The sequence below is a fragment of the Antrostomus carolinensis genome, unplaced genomic scaffold (genome assembly GCF_000700745.2).
Source record: "Antrostomus carolinensis isolate BGI_N321 unplaced genomic scaffold, ASM70074v2 scaffold35051, whole genome shotgun sequence".
Lineage (NCBI taxonomy): Eukaryota > Metazoa > Chordata > Aves > Caprimulgiformes > Caprimulgidae > Antrostomus > Antrostomus carolinensis.
Genome location: NW_010295601.1, coordinates 26788 through 41531, shown reverse-complemented (window position 1 = coordinate 41531; position 14744 = coordinate 26788). Strand labels below are relative to the sequence as shown.

General features: G+C 53.1%; 2 protein-coding genes across 2 annotated transcripts in view; one reads left to right on the top strand and one right to left on the bottom strand.

The window, feature by feature from the left end:
* The first annotated feature begins 3310 nt into the window (after positions 1-3310).
* On the top strand, positions 3311-7306 carry LOC104532761 (steroidogenic acute regulatory protein, mitochondrial). Its single transcript, XM_029087485.1, has 7 exons — positions 3311-3374; positions 3622-3744; positions 4470-4615; positions 5407-5565; positions 6398-6582; positions 6971-7064; positions 7205-7306. Exons 1-7 carry the CDS (start codon positions 3311-3313, stop codon positions 7304-7306), a joined length of 873 nt encoding a protein of 290 aa, XP_028943318.1.
* A 5013-nt stretch (positions 7307-12319) lies between these two features.
* ADAMTS14 (ADAM metallopeptidase with thrombospondin type 1 motif 14) overlaps positions 12320-14744 on the bottom strand; it is a gene marked incomplete at its 5' end in the record, with an annotated part of 27727 nt that continues 25302 nt past the window's right edge. The window contains 5 exons of the mRNA XM_029087486.1: positions 12320-12654; positions 13341-13451; positions 13883-14009; positions 14366-14573; positions 14714-14744. The exon at positions 14714-14744 is cut by the window's right edge and continues 87 nt beyond it. Coding sequence (XP_028943319.1) covers positions 12320-12654; positions 13341-13451; positions 13883-14009; positions 14366-14573; positions 14714-14744 — 812 coding nt within the window. The remainder of the gene's footprint in view (positions 12655-13340; positions 13452-13882; positions 14010-14365; positions 14574-14713) is intronic.

Genomic DNA, 14744 nt, shown 5'->3' with positions numbered 1-14744 from the left:
GAAGTTTGCTTTCACAATCTAAATCAGAAAATGCCACCCACCTTGGGGTGGGGAAAAAAACCACCTTGCGGTAGGGAGAGGGTAATATTGCTGATGGGTGGGTTCTTACAGCCTTAAACAAATAAGGTTTGCTCCCTATCTACAGTAACCTGTGGGTGAGGAGACATCAATGTTCAGGGGAATTTCTGTAAAATCACACATTTTTTTGGCAATGGCTCCAAACCTTCCTAGAAGGGACCTTTTAGCCCCAAACCCCCAGCGCTGACTGGACTGCACCCACAAAGCTGGAGTGCAGCATCACGTGCTGTGAAAATTCTGCCTTTGCCTCCTAAAGTGCCAGTTACCAGCCTTGCATTTCACAATTTGTTTGGCAGTGCTGTTTGCTCAGGAGCTGTAGGATGTTCCCTGGGCCAGCATCCCTTCCAGGAGATCCTACACTGAGCTGGGCAAGTTGAAATGATGAGTCCCCAGAGGGTCATTGCATCCAGTAGTAGGGGACAAGGATAACTGGGGAGGGTTAGGGGTGCCAGATCTTATTTCTAGTGGAGGTCCTACGTGCCAGCAACCACCCAGCTCCCAGGGATTTGTGAATGAAGCTGTGGCTGCCCCCTCCCTGGAAGTGTTCAAGGACAGGTTGGATGAGGAGCAACCTGGTCTAGTGGAAGGTGTCCCTGCTCGTGGCAGGGGGATTGGAACTGGATGATCTTTAAGGTCCTTCCAACCCAAATCAGTCCGTGATTTTGCAGGGGTTAGAGGCAGTGCAGCCCAGAGACAACACCTGGAGCAGAGCTCCCACCCACCTCTCCAAAAGAGGCTTTGCATGTGGAGCTGCAGATCAGCAGTGACCTCCAGTGGCTGCAACCAAACCTGGAGGGAGCTGTCAGGCCAAAACGTGGCCACGCAGGGGCTGGGTGCACAGCACCCTGCACCCAGGGCTATCCAACCACCGGCACTCAAGGTTGTGGGACCTTTGCATCAGCAGGCGATGGAGCAGGGCTGACCCATGGCAGCTCTGAGCTGGGGCCTCATGTGGCAAGGCCACTCCCTCCTGGTGTCCAGGCTTGCCACTACAGGCAATTTTTGGATATTTTCTTTTCCCTTGTAAGTCACTCTCTTCCCAAGACATCTCATTCAGCCCTCACGAAAGCTTATGGACACCACTCACCAAATGGGGTGATAAAACATTATCTGCCTATTACAGCTTTCTGCAGAGACAAAATTAACATCAGAAAGCGTGTGCAAAAGCGGGGGGAGCGTGCAAGAGGATAGACCATCAATGGGGACCAGGTCTCCCTGAGAAATAGCAGAGGTGCAGGTTTAAAGCATCGGGTCAGATCTTTTATCAGCCACCACTCCCTCCTTCCTAGGCAGCTTGCAAAAAAAAAAAACAAAAAAACAAAACAACCCCACTGCATTTCCTAACTGCCAGGTCTCGGTGACTCCCCAGACCCCCTGAAAAATTAAAAAAAAAAAAAAAAAAAAAAAGCACCAAAGCAGCAGTATAAATCTCAGCACTGAACAGAGAGCTCTGGCAACAGCAAATCTCCCACAAAGCTGCAGTTGGACACAGCATACCTCCCAAGCCTCTGCTGCAAAACTGCTTTGGGCAATGCCCATCACACAGACAGCTCTGCAAGGCTTTCCTGCAAGCATGGGACATGCACACAAGCTTTTATCTAGGTGCCACCACATATGAAGCTACGCTGGAACAGACTGCAAATACACAGCAAAGCTTCCAAGGAGCAGGAATAAGCAAGGGGTTGCTTTTATAACCAGCCCAGCAATCAGGAATGGAAGGAGAAAGCTGTGAAGCTGCAACAGGGTACAGCTGGGCAAGGCACAGCGGCTGTGCCCTGAGGTTATCTCTGCAGGAAAAGCCGAGGGGAAAAGCGCAGGGCTGGGGTTGGCGAGTCAGGCAGGGAGCCTGGGGACTGGCTGAGCCAAGCCAAGTCCCCAGGGCTGGGATCAAACCCTCTGGCACAGCAGGACCAAAACCCATGGGAAAAAAGTTGTAGTTTTCCTATGAAAACTGTTCCCTCCGCTTCATCCTTGAGAGAGAAATTGCAAATGACCAAACTCCATCAGCTTTGGGTGAAAACAGGCGTCTCCTACCCCTGCTTTTCCTACTTACTCAATTACCCTCCTCCGCAGTTATTCTGCTGTGCCCAAAAGCCATCCACAGACATCTCTCTTGCTACTGCACTCCTAATAATACACTTATTAAAGCAACATGCAGTACTACATAGATTCCCCAGCCTGTCCTCATCACTGCTGTGACAGACCCAGAGCTGCCAAGGAACAGGGGTCTGCAGGCATGGCAGCGGTGGAAGGACTGTTTCCCATCCCAGCAAGAAACCCACTGTCCACAGCCACACCAGACTGCAAGGCTTGACATCTCTCCTCTCCATTTTAAAGCCAAAAAGCTCTCCTGGCCTCCTTGCCCAAATATTTTGGCACTTGCAGCCTCAGAGACTGAAGGTAAAGCAAGCTGTAGTGATGTTAAGTGAAACAGAAGCATCTGACCCCTTGGGTACCTACAGGTGGAAGAGCCTTTCCATGATAAAGATCAAGTGGGATTTCCAAAGCACTTGAAAAAGGAGGTCTTGCAAAGGGCCAGAGGAATACAGCGCTGTATTTTAAGGACTGACTAGTAGGTTTTGATTTTAATGGCCCCTTTTAAGAGGAGCCATTAAAAACAAAAGGGGAAGGACTAAATAACTGGAAGACAAAAGATGTAGTGGTTCCACCATCACCTTGAGCAACAGAGGTCTGCAGGGGGTAGTTAGGAGGGAGTAAAGTAGGAAAGAAGAAAACAGGGAGTTGTTTGCGGAATTAACAATTACAGTAGCAATTACCACCATAACTTCTATGACATTTCCATAGGGAGATGCATCATTTTCCATGAGTGTGGCTTTAACAGCAGCTTCCACTGAGAGCAAAGCCACATTGCTCTCATCTTCCAACCCATCCTTCCCTCTAGGCAAGTGCCCTCGGGTTTGCCAGCTTGGGTTTGCCACCACAGTCAAGTGGCACTGGGGACCACCAAAGTGTCCCCTCTCAGCTATGCCCAGGGGACATGTTCATCCATAGCTGCCTGCCCGGGGCAGGAGGACAGGCAGGAAGGGCTCATTCAGAGGGACGCCTGGCCTTTCCCTCTGGCCCCTCCTCTCACTTGCCTTGTCCTTGAGTACTCCTTATTCCCAGCTGCTATCTGGCAGTGTGCTCCTATCATCAGGTGCTGACCTTCAGGCCGGCTATAAAGGCCCGCAGGGATGGAGCATGCTTCCCCAGGCAGCCCCACTCTGGTGCCATGCTGCAGGCCACCCTCAAGCTGTGCTGCGGCATTGCCCATGACCACCTCCGCCACCTGCCCGGTAAGCACCGCTCACAGCCCTGTCAACCTCAGGAAAAACAGGCAGAAAAGAGGGTCCTAAAGGAGATGCTAAGTCTGCATCTGATGGGCATCCGCTTGGAAATGTCACATCTGGGCAGCTATTTTCCTCATGCATGCGGTAGTCTTGGTTTTAGCTGCAAAGGAACTTCCAGCAGGGATGTAGGGCACCATGGCATCTTCTTGGCATGCTCTGTGTTCACCAAAGCCCGACCATCTTTCTCCCCTAGGTTTGAAGATAACAGCCATTGCAGCAATACAGAAGGATGTGAGAGGGCTGGTGGGAAGAGGATCCCGTTGCCTGCCTTCCAAAATTCCTCATTATATTCAGAGGCTGATGGGGAAGGAGACAGGTAAGCTTAGGCCAGGTGCTTGGGTACCATGTTTCCCAGCCCTGCTGGCAACAAGGGATGGAGGGACATGGATTAAAATACACCCCTCTCCTTATGATTTAATCCTATTTGGGGGGACAGAGTTAATTATTTTCTCACCAATGGGCTGGTTTCCATCTCTCTGATAGCTTAAAAGCATTCCCTATACTGATGGCAAATGAGGTTAACGGGGAGACCCCGAGATTCCGGGAAGGTGAATTGCATTAGCTCATGGGACAGGCAGCCAGAGCTTTCAGCAGAGGTTACAGGCACTTATCAGTGCATTGTTGCACATCTGCTGTGTCTCTAGTTCCACCACTTACCTAAAGACTTGAAAATTGGCGACTTCATCTGTTTTTTTGAAGAGCGGGTTGGTCCAAAAGCTGCCTGTGTAATGTTAATAATACCCAAGCAACGTGCAATTTGTACCACAGTGTTACTGGGAATTGATTTGGAAAGCAATTTCAAAAAGCTTTCCAAGCAGCCAGCACAGACACAGCAAATGAATGTGAGGGATGCTCATGGGAGAAGATTTTCTGCACCAAGCCATCCCCCAGCCCAAGAGGGGACCAATTGTGCAGTAAAAGCTCAGACTTTGGGTCAGGAACACCCTTTGCTCCAGCTCCTCTTACCCTTCTGCACTCACAGCCACGTACATGGGCAGACCTGGGGGAAATTTTTCATATTTCCCTGCCTTGCTCCTGCAGCCGCCTGCCCAGAGCCTGACAGAGATGTCAACTCCAGCCAGTTCTCCAGCACGGACCTCTCCTACATCACCCAGGGAGAAGCAGCCCTGCAGCGAGCCCTGAGTATCCTGCACCAGCACACTAGCTGGCAGGCAGAAACCATGCTGGTAAAGCCTGGTCACCTCTCACCTTCCCTGTTTCATGTCAGAAAAGCTCTCAGGTGGAGAAATGAGTCTGGGGAGGGGAGATTTGCTTCTCTGATTCCGCCTGCTTGAAGGGAAATGGTGGATGCAGGAGATGTGCCCTGCAAAAGCACGCACGGCAAAGAGGGTTTCCGAGTGAGCCTTCATTAAGCATATTAGCAAGCAAATCTGTGAAGTACAGCATCACAGACTGGTTTGGGTTGGAAGGGACATTAAAGATCATCAAGTTCCAACCCTCCTGCCATGAGCAGGGACACCCCCCACTAGACCAGGTTGCTCAAAGCCTCATCCAACCTGTCCTTGAACACTTCCAGGGAGGGGGCATCCACAGCTTCTCTGGGCAACCTGGGCCAGTGTAAATAATTTCTTCCTAATATCTAACCTAAACCTACCCTCTTCCAGTTTAAAGCCACTACCCCTTTAAACTGGAAATAGCCAGCAGGAAAAGGCTTGGAAGGGGAAACTCGGATAATTGTGTTCCTGGGGAAAGCCAGGAGCATCTCTGCAGAAAAACCCAACAGATTGTGACTTTGTTATTTACGGTGTTTGTTCATTAAGCTGTTTGCTGAATTGTTTAATTTAGCTAGAAAGGAGCTTAAAAAAAAAAAGCCATCGTAGTGGCATGATTTAGATATAACAGATTTGCCTGTAAACCATTACAAAGAGGACTGGGGTGATTTATTAGAGAGGCATTTCAGCACATGGCTGGTGCCTCTTGGGTGTTTGGGGTTGATGTAGGCTCTTTGCTCTCCTAGGATGCCGAGGCCACCGTGTCCAGTGCTGCCCTCCCTGGGCCGGGCAAGGTGTTTCGGGCAGAGGTGGTCCTGGCCATGCCGGTGGCACAGTTGCAGCAGGAGCTGTTCGAGAGGGTCGAGCAAATGCCCCAGTGGAACCCGACCCTCAGCCAGGTGAAGGTAAGGTGGGGAGGGATGGACAGCAGGCAGCCAGTGATGCCGTCACAGGCAGATCATCTGAGGCTTTGCATTGCCAGGGTTGCCAGCATCCAAAAAAACATATTTATTGAGGCTTTTAAGATCGAGGGATTAAAGCTAATTCCATGCTCTTGCAAGAGCAGGACATCACCCCAGGGAGAGAAGATGTGCTTTACCAGCATGGCACAGAGCAACGTGTTTCCAAGCTTTATATTCCGCCCAGTGCCTGCTCATGGAGGTTTTTCCATGCTGGGCGACTGCTCAGATTTTAATATCAGGGGAGAAGCTGTTCAGGGGAATCTAACAGCTCAAAAAAAAAACAAAACCAAAAAAAAGAGGCCAAACTAAATATATCACGCTGTGGAGGGCACCCCTAGGAAGCTTACGTGTTGTCTTGGGCTTCTGTTGAGTATTTGCCTTATTTCTCATCTCCCAAATCACACCATCTACCTGAGCAAGCTGCCAGCCTCAGAAAGTCTCACCTGGGCTGGCTCAGATGCTCCCCAGCCTCTGATTATTTATTACTACCACTTCCCTGTCCCTTCAGATAAAGAAATAGCATAGAGAGACCCATCCCAGATAAAAAAGGCTGCAAAAATCACCCTCTTTCCCCCTTAACAGCCTGCAGGGGACTGGGATTTAATTATCACCCCAAGCCCCTGCCTTGTTGCTGCTTCTGCACATGCTGCAACCCCATGCTGCTGTCGTCAAGGTGGCTTAATGACCCCTGGGCAGGATTAAGGAGGTGGTGGGGATGTCCCCAGAGGGGCAGCCACAAGGATCCTAATCCTCAGGGTGCTCCTCACTCTGGTAGGTGCTGCAGCGCATCGGGACGGACACACTGGTGACGCATGAAGTCACCGCTCCCAGCCCGGGCAACCTGGTGGGCCAGAGGGACTTTGTCAGCGTCCGGCACCGGAGGAGGAGGGAGACGGCCATCTACCTGGTGGGCACTGCCACCCACGCTGAGCCCCTGCCCTCACAGGAAGGGTGCATCAGGTAAAGCCCCCCGCAAAATGACCATCACCATGAGGGTGGTGAAACTCTGGCCGAGGCTGCCCAGAGAGGTGGTAGAAGCCCCATCCCTGAAGACATTCAAGATCAGGTTGGATGGGGCTCTGAGGAACCTCTTCTGGTTGAAGATGTCCCTGCTCATGGCAGGGGGGTTGGACTAGATGAGCTTTAAAGGTCCGTTCCAACCCAGACCATTCTATGATCGTGTCCCCATGCAAGGTGACCACCGCTGCAGCCATGGCTGTTTGCAGCAGGCATGGCAAGGGAGGCACGCCAGGAGCTACCTCCCTGCTGCAATAGCTCTGAGATCTCCTTACTCCCATTTGTCCCCCCTGGGGCAGACCCTAACCACCTGCTCCCTTCCCCATTGCAGGGCCGAGTCCCAGCTGAGCTGCATCGTCCTGCAGCCGCTGGCGGGGGACCCCAGCTGTACCCACTTCACCTGGCTCCTCAGCATGGACCTGAAGGCAAGTGTCACCCTGTCACTTGGGGTGGGACAGCCAGGGGTATGCATCCCGGTGTGCAAATGCACTCTCCCCCCCAGGATGGGCACCCCAACTCTCTTTAACCCAGCAAGAGCAAATTTGGGGTGTTTTCTCTCCCAAAGGGCTGGATCCCCACGTCTGTCATTAACCACATCCTACCGCAGTCCCAAGCAGACTTCATCAAGCACCTCCGCCAGCACCTCTCCACCACCACCACGTGCTGAGCTGCGGCAGGATGGGCTCTGCCCAAGCACAAGGGACATGGCCTGAGCTAGAGACTCTCTCCTGCCCCTGCTCATTGTAGCTGTGGCCAAGGAGCCGCAACCACCAGCGATGGGGCAAGGCAGTACATCCACCGAGCAACCCTGAGCACAGAGGACACCCTTCACCCAACACCCTGCTTCTGCTTCAGGGATGGAGCAGAGCATTGGGAAGCAATCCTCCCCCTGTACTGGGCACTGGTGAGGCTGCACCTCGAGTGCTGGGTTCAGTTTTGGGCCCCTCATTCCAAGAAGGACATGGAGGTGCTGGAGCATGTCCAGAGAAGCTCAACAGAGCTGGGGAAGGGTCTGGAGCACGTGTGATGGGGAGCAGCTGAGGGAACTGGGGTTGTTGAGCCTGGAGAAAAGGAGGCTGAGGGGAGACCTTCTCACTCTCTCCAACTCCCTGAAAGGAGGGTCTAGAGAGGTGGGGGTGGGTCTCTTCAACCAAGGAACAAGGGACAGGACAAAAGGAAATGGTCTCAAGTTGCACCTAGGGCAGCTGAGATTGGATGTGAGGAAGGATTTCTTTGCTGAAAGGGTTCTCAGGCATTGGAAGGGGTTGCCCAGGGCAGTGGTGGAGTCCCCATCCCTGGAGGGATTGAAGAGTCGTGTAGACATAGTGCTGAGGGACATAGGTTAGTCGGGGACTTGTCAGTGTGAGGTTCATGATTGGACTCGATGAGCTTAAAGGGCTTTTCCAATCGAGGCAGTTCTGGGATTCTGTGATCTGCAAACTGGGGCAACCGAGGCAGCACCAAGCCTTGCATTAGGGGTTGCCTAAAAACCCTCACCCAAACCTCACCCACAGCAATGGTAGCCAGTGTTGGGCATCGCTCCTCCTCGCCACGCACAGGTGAAGGGGGTGGCTGCCAAAATGCACACTGACGTTGGGCATCACGGCCATGGCGGTGTTTGTTCCATGGCTTCAGCCCTGCCCCGGTTTCATCACTCTTTATTTATTACCTGGCAGTGGCATCAGTTGTCAGCACAAGCTCAGGGACTCTTTTTGGCCTGAACCACTAACATATCTTTATTTATTTTTTGGAATAGCTAAGCCATATATTTACATATATAGGTATAGAGAGGATTTTCTCCTCCTGTGCCACCAGCAGCACACACAGCCAGAGCAGGGTATGGAACTAAAGCCACATCCCAGCAAGTCAGAAATGTGTTTTCCACCATCAGTTCAATCAACTTAGGGTACTGCAACATGGACGAGGCAAATGAGCAAGCAGCTAATGAAGACGAAGAGCAGCCAAACTCCAGCAGGGTTGGGCTCAACCCCGTAACACAGCACTGTGCCTGCCAGGACCATGCATCCAGGAGAGTCTGTCACGGCAGACCTGCAGCATGATAAAACCCCCCCGGGTAGGTTTTATCCAAGGAGAAACCCCAGGAGATCAGCAGCCATCCCTCTGCAGCAGCAGGGATGGGTTCCATGATTCCAACATTATCCTGCACCCTGGGAACAAGCACAACATGCCGTAAAGCTGCTGCCAACCACAGCTGGAAACAAGCCTTGCAAGAGTGACACCGAGCAGCTGGGAGTCATGAAATATTATCATAGCCATAGCAGGGTGCTTGTAATTTATACATCCATGGGGTTTCCTGGGTCTTTGCCTTATTTAAGGAAAAAAATAAAAAGTCACCTCAAAACAGCTATGAAACTGGCTGATAAAGAGGGGTGGCTGGGTTGTGATAAAATAAAGAGGTGGCAGCTCGCTGAGTGAAATCCATTTCAACAACCACACACAGGTCACACTCATATTTTCCCCCTTCAAGTACCCACCACCCAAATAAATCAATAGAAAGAGATTTTGATGTGGATTTATTTTTTTTTTCTATTTACATTATGTTAGAGTTCAAAAAAAAAAAAGGAGAACCCAACAAAAATTAATAAATATTAAAAGTTAAAAAGCTCTGAATCTCATATGTACAAAACTTTATACATCATTGTAACACTGGACAAGGTTACATCACAGGAATGAGTTGGTATGTCCACCCGGCCCAGGAGGATGCGGGGGACTAGACGCACCCTCTCCCCCTGGAGACAAGACCAAATCCCTACTGGGACATGGCATCGCTACATCCCCACGCCGCATCTTTCCACACACCGTGGCATCTCTACAGCGAGAAGCGACCCAGCCTCAGCCTGACCGAGATGCTTCTTGTGCTCACCTTCAATAAATACCCCAGCTCTGCGGCATCACCGCCCCAGAGCGTCCGCACATGGTGGTGGTGGTGGAGGTGGAGGGGGAGAGTTATCACACCCGGCTTTAAATAATCTCACCCACCTCTCTGGGCTGGAGGTGGGGGTTAGCACCTGCAGTGCAGCCCCCTTGCCCTGAAGCCCCCCCTGGGGAGCCTGGCTGTGGGGTCCTGAGCCCCAGCTCTCCCCCGAGGTATAGCAAGGAACCACTGCAAATATTCCTAACACAATAAAGCACTAATGCCCAGGACAGCACCAAAGTGAGAATTTGGGAAGGAGTGAGCACACACGCACAGACACTGCACCCTGGAGACACGACAGCCCAGTTTTGAGGGGTTTGGTTTTATTCAGTGTCTCCAAGGCTATGGGACAAGGAGCTGAATGCTCAAGAAAAGCCTTGCTTTGGGCAGGGAAAGGCGAAACAAGCTCTGTCCTGCCCAGAGCCAGCCCAGAGCTGTCCCAGCCAGCATCAGTCCCAGCCCTCCCAGAGGGGCGAGATGCTCCTCGAAGAGTAAACGAAGCATTATCTTTGGCACAATAAATAAATGCTGGTGCTCCCACGGAGGGTGCTGGTGGATTGGTGGCAAGGGGCACAGCAGCGGTGGCAATCCAAGGAATGAATCCCACCCTGGTAAACCCATGGTATCTCACTGACACCACGGGCACCAATACCCACACCCCTTGGTCCTGCAGCATTTGGTTGGCATCCCTCTGCCTGTCCACTCCCACAAGGTGTGCTGGTTGCTTTGCTCAGACAGACATGTGGCTTTTTCCCCCATCTTTCCTGAAGCCCACTTAATGCCACAGGGCAGCACCCGGTGGGAAGGGGACCTCCAGCCTCAGGTGCTTTTTAGAGTAGTTAGATAAATGCTTGTCCAGCTTGGCTTGGAGGTGACCTGAGGGCAGAAGGGTGCACAAGCCACCCTCCTAACATCTCTTCAGCCCTTTTTCTACTGTTGGGTAGTTCCAGGGGAGCATTGCAGAAGGATTCCAATGCTTAAAATGTCAGGAATGCACAGGAACCTCCATTCCTTCCAATTAAAGCGTGTACCTCAACCTCTTCTCCTGCTGCAAGCCACACTGGACTAGCAAAGGCTGAGAGGAGCTTGCACGCTGACGCAAGATCCTTTGAGATGCCCTGACCTCAAGTTTCTTGCAGCTACACAAGTGCCATGGGCACAGTGCTCTGCCCCAGCACCGACAGCAGCGAAAGCACCAGGCTGGAACAGCAGCTTGCCCTAAAACCCACGGGTTCTCGGTGCCCAGCACCCTGGGCTGCCTCGCCAGCAAGCCCTGGCCACCTGAAGAGCTTACTGACCACCACCTCATCCTGCTCCTCCAATGGCCAGGGAAGCAGTACTGTCAGGGCCAGTGTTTGCACCCACACCATGCACGTGCTCCCAAGAGATCCCACTTTGCAAAGCCAAACAGGTCTATCCATCAAGCCTTGCCTAACTCAAACTCCACTTCTCTAGCCCCAAAACCTCCTCCCTACCAGTTCTCATACCCCATGGGAGCCCACCTGCACCCTCCAAGGTGCTGGATGCCTTCAGCTTGGAGGCTGCAGACCCCTAAGCACTGAAACCATGGCAGCCCCCTTGGGGACACCCCTCAGGGACAGGGCAGGCTGCCCGACCCCGCTCTGGGGAGGTTTTTGGGACTGTAACTCCTCCAAGGTAGACCCTGTGCCCAGAGCTGGCCTGACACCAAGCAAGCTGCACACAGCCCTGGGCTCCTAAAGTGCTGTGCATACGTTTAGTACTTGGCACAGTGTTTTTTAACAGTGTTAAATCACCCTTCTTTCACCCCCTTCCATGTGACCAAAAGGATACAGATGACCCTTCCTCTCTCCTTTCTTTGTAACTGCCCCTAAAATCCATTCCTGGCTTCCCAGTCATCCCCATTTCCCTCTGAAAGGTGTTGATGCCCTGCAGGCACTGGGTACAAGGGTGTGAGGATCAGGCCCATGGTCCTAGGGAGGCTGGGCATTGGTGTCAGCTCAAGGCTGGCCAAGGGCAGTATTGGCTAAAAAGTCACCACTGGGTGACAGGCATTTTTTAAACATATTTTTGGTCTTTGACCTTCTTATTGCTTATATTAGAGTTGCCTGGACCAGCTCCTGCCTAACCTGCAATGCAGGACAGAAGCTGGTCTCTGGTTTTCACCCTCCATCTCCCCCAGACATGTTTCCCAAACTTTCTACCCCAAAAGAGAGCCCAGGGCAGCAGTTTGGGCATTTTTCAACATTTCCCCCCCTCTCCTTCCCACCTCCCTCTGGCTGCTTGCCTCTGGCTTCCCAGCATCCTCCCATTGCTACCCCAAAGCTCCCAGCACTGAGGCTGAACTGGCGAGCCAGGACCCTCCTCTCCAGCACCTCTTGTCTTGCTGCTTGGGGCAGGTGGAAGGAAAAAGCAACATTAAAGTCCCCCCCCAAAAAAAAAAAATCTTTTTAGCACCTTGGAAGGAAGTGGCTCAGCACAAGTTACCTGCAGCTAAGCCACTGTTGCTTTTTTGGCTCCTTTTCACCTTTTTTCCATGGCTCTGTCAAAAAATATACATCCCACAGCTGGGAGGGCAGGGGAATCATGAGAAAAAAGTGGTTTTCTCAGGAATTTCTGGGCAAGACAGGTCGTTTCCAAACCTGGCAGTGCCACCCATGAAAACCATTGCTGGAAGTTGGGGAGGAGAGGTAAAAAGAGGGGGAGGAGGAGAGGGAGGGAGGCAAAAGGCTTCCCCTGCCCTACGGCGAGGTGGTCCCAAGTGGGTTACCTGGCTGTGCGGCCCCTGCCCGGCTCGCTCGGGGCTGGCAGCCCCCCAGGAAAAGCACCGCTACCAGGTATCCCACCAGCCCGAGGAGCCGGACTGGGGTCCCTCCCGGGTCCCCCCTGGGCAGGGGCAGTGGGACGGGGGGAGAGCGGTGGAGTGGGGCTGGGAACAACGGATCCCATGGGAGCGTCGGTGGCAGGGGGTGCACCGGTGGCGGAGGCAGCTTTCTTGCCGCAGGATTCGCAGCAGAGCTTGTTGTAGCCAGGGATGGAGCAGTAGCGGGCCAGGACCTCCATCTGGCAGAAGATGGACTTGTCCCCAAGGCAAGGCTCCTCTGGAAAGGGACAGGGACAGGGACAGAACAGTGTCAGACAGCACGAAAGATGAAGGTAGCATTAGGCTCCCAGCACTGCACCCTTCCCATGGTCCCCAGGTCAATGAGATATCCCCACTGCAGGGTGCTGCCAAACCTGCCATTGCTCTCTGCCCCAGGGCAGCAATTTTGGCAATGCTTGTATAGAAAGGGGAGCGAGGGAGGTGGAAAATGAAGCCAAAGCGCTCGAGGTTTCTGTGTACAGGAGAAAAACCAGAGAGCAAGGGACGCTCCAAACCAGTATCTTAAATCTGATCATGAAGCACCTCACCCCAGCTACGAAGCGCTCTAAGCAAGCTCTTGTTTGGAACAAGGGGTGAAAGCCAAAAGCCACCCACCTACTTGGGTAAACACAGCAGGCTGAAAAAGGTTCAAGGTAAAAAGGAAATGGTATAAAATCCAGGAGTTGAAGGGAGTGCAAAGGCAGAGCAAACTGCAAGATCCCAGACTCCACGAGGTGGCAACCAAGCGGCAAGCTTAGCACAAAGAGGCAGCAGGGATGTAGCAGCAGAGGGTAAAACTCCCCAAAATCTCTGGTGGATGGGCATCCTCCCTCCCAGCCACCTGCCATTCCTACCAGGAGCTGCAGGAGCCCTTGGGAGGGCTATCCTGGGAAGCATCACCCTTACCCGAGCAGGGACACTTACTGGAGGAGATCTTGCTCACAGGGTTTTTGGCCCCATCCTGGGGCACCCGCTGCCCTTTGGATGTGCTGTGGTCGCTGGTGTCAGTGCTGGCGGTGATGCCAGAGAGCTTCCCTGTGGAGAGAGTGAGGTTGGGGGCACTCCAAATACCGTAGGAGGGTGTTTTAGTGGGTGATTTTTTTGTTTTAAGGGAACTCCTTAAGAACGAGGTTCCTTGGGGAGCACGTGGTTGGCCCAGCGCTTCAGTCATCCACAAAACCCCCAAGAAGAACTCCAGGATGCCCATCTCCATCATACCTTCAGCTCATCACATCCCCAAACTGCCGGAAAACCCCAAACCATCTACAGCAAATATCAAGGCCAAGAACAGAAAAGTGCAATATTTTGGCTGGCGTTTAACCCTTTCTCTGCCAGCAGCATCAGGGATGTTCAACCCAACCTTCTTGGCTGATGAAGCTGAGATGAGCTGGAGGCATGCATGAAGGTTGGTCGCCACCAGCACATACTCCCCCCTGCCCCGAGTGTCACCTCCTCCTCCTCCTCACCTGGGCAAAGGGCCATGTGGCAGCCCTGGACAGACTCTGGCTTGTCACCCTCGCAGTGCCCTCCACTCTCGCTGCCTTTGCAAACCACCTGCCGCTGCTGGACGCCTTCCCCACAGCTTGCCGAGCACTGCGCCCAGACAGATGGACAGATGTCGGTGACTGGCACACCCGGACAGCCACCACAGAGGACTCTTTGCAGATGACAGTGCCTCGGGTGGATATTGCTTTCTAATAAGGGCTTTTCCTCCCCCCTCTTCAGCAACCCACCCCACTCTCTGCCGGGATGCACAGGGATGCTATTACCTGTCTAATTTTGAGTTTCCCCACAAACCTCAATGAAAACATCACCGGCTCTTGCACCCTTATCTCCATCCCTAGGATACCAGCCTGCTCTATAAGCACCTGGCCTTCACAGCCAGTCCCTACACCCCTCCTCCAGACCCCAGCATGCAGTTGGGGTGCTTCCTCCCCACTCCAGCTCACCTCCGACCAGGCACCCGTCCTCCACTGTGCAGGGCAGGGCAGGCGGCTGCAGGGCCGGCGCGTCTCGGGCCGCTGCCCGGGGCAGTACTTGGTGTGCAGGGTACGGTTGGTGCCATCCTGCAGACGCTGCACACACTGCACCGCCCGTGCCTGCGTGCCCAGCTTGCCGCAGGACTTGCTGCAGGCACCCCACTCCTCGGCCACCCAGCTGCCAGGGGGAAAGATGGACACAGAGAAGGGATTAAAGGTGACGCCCATGCTGGGAAGCACACCGCGCACTCCGAACACAGCCCTAAATACCCCCGTAGCAGGGATGGGCGCACCTCAGGCTGGCCAGGGTGGACTTACATTGGCTGGGAACACTCCTGGAGGTTACAGC

What these genes read in the sequence shown, in the direction of transcription:
- LOC104532761 (XM_029087485.1), top strand. Translation starts at nt 3,311, where the DNA reads ATGCTGCAGGCCACCCTCAAGCTGTGCTGCGGCATTGCCCATGACCAC. An exon ending in GGCAGGCAGAAACCATGCTG is followed by an intron (nt 4,616 to 5,406) that starts GTAAAGCCTGGT and finishes TTGCTCTCCTAG; the next exon opens with GATGCCGAGGCCACCGTGTC. An exon ending in TCCTCAGCATGGACCTGAAG is followed by an intron (nt 7,065 to 7,204) that starts GCAAGTGTCACC and finishes TCTCTCCCAAAG; the next exon opens with GGCTGGATCCCCACGTCTGT.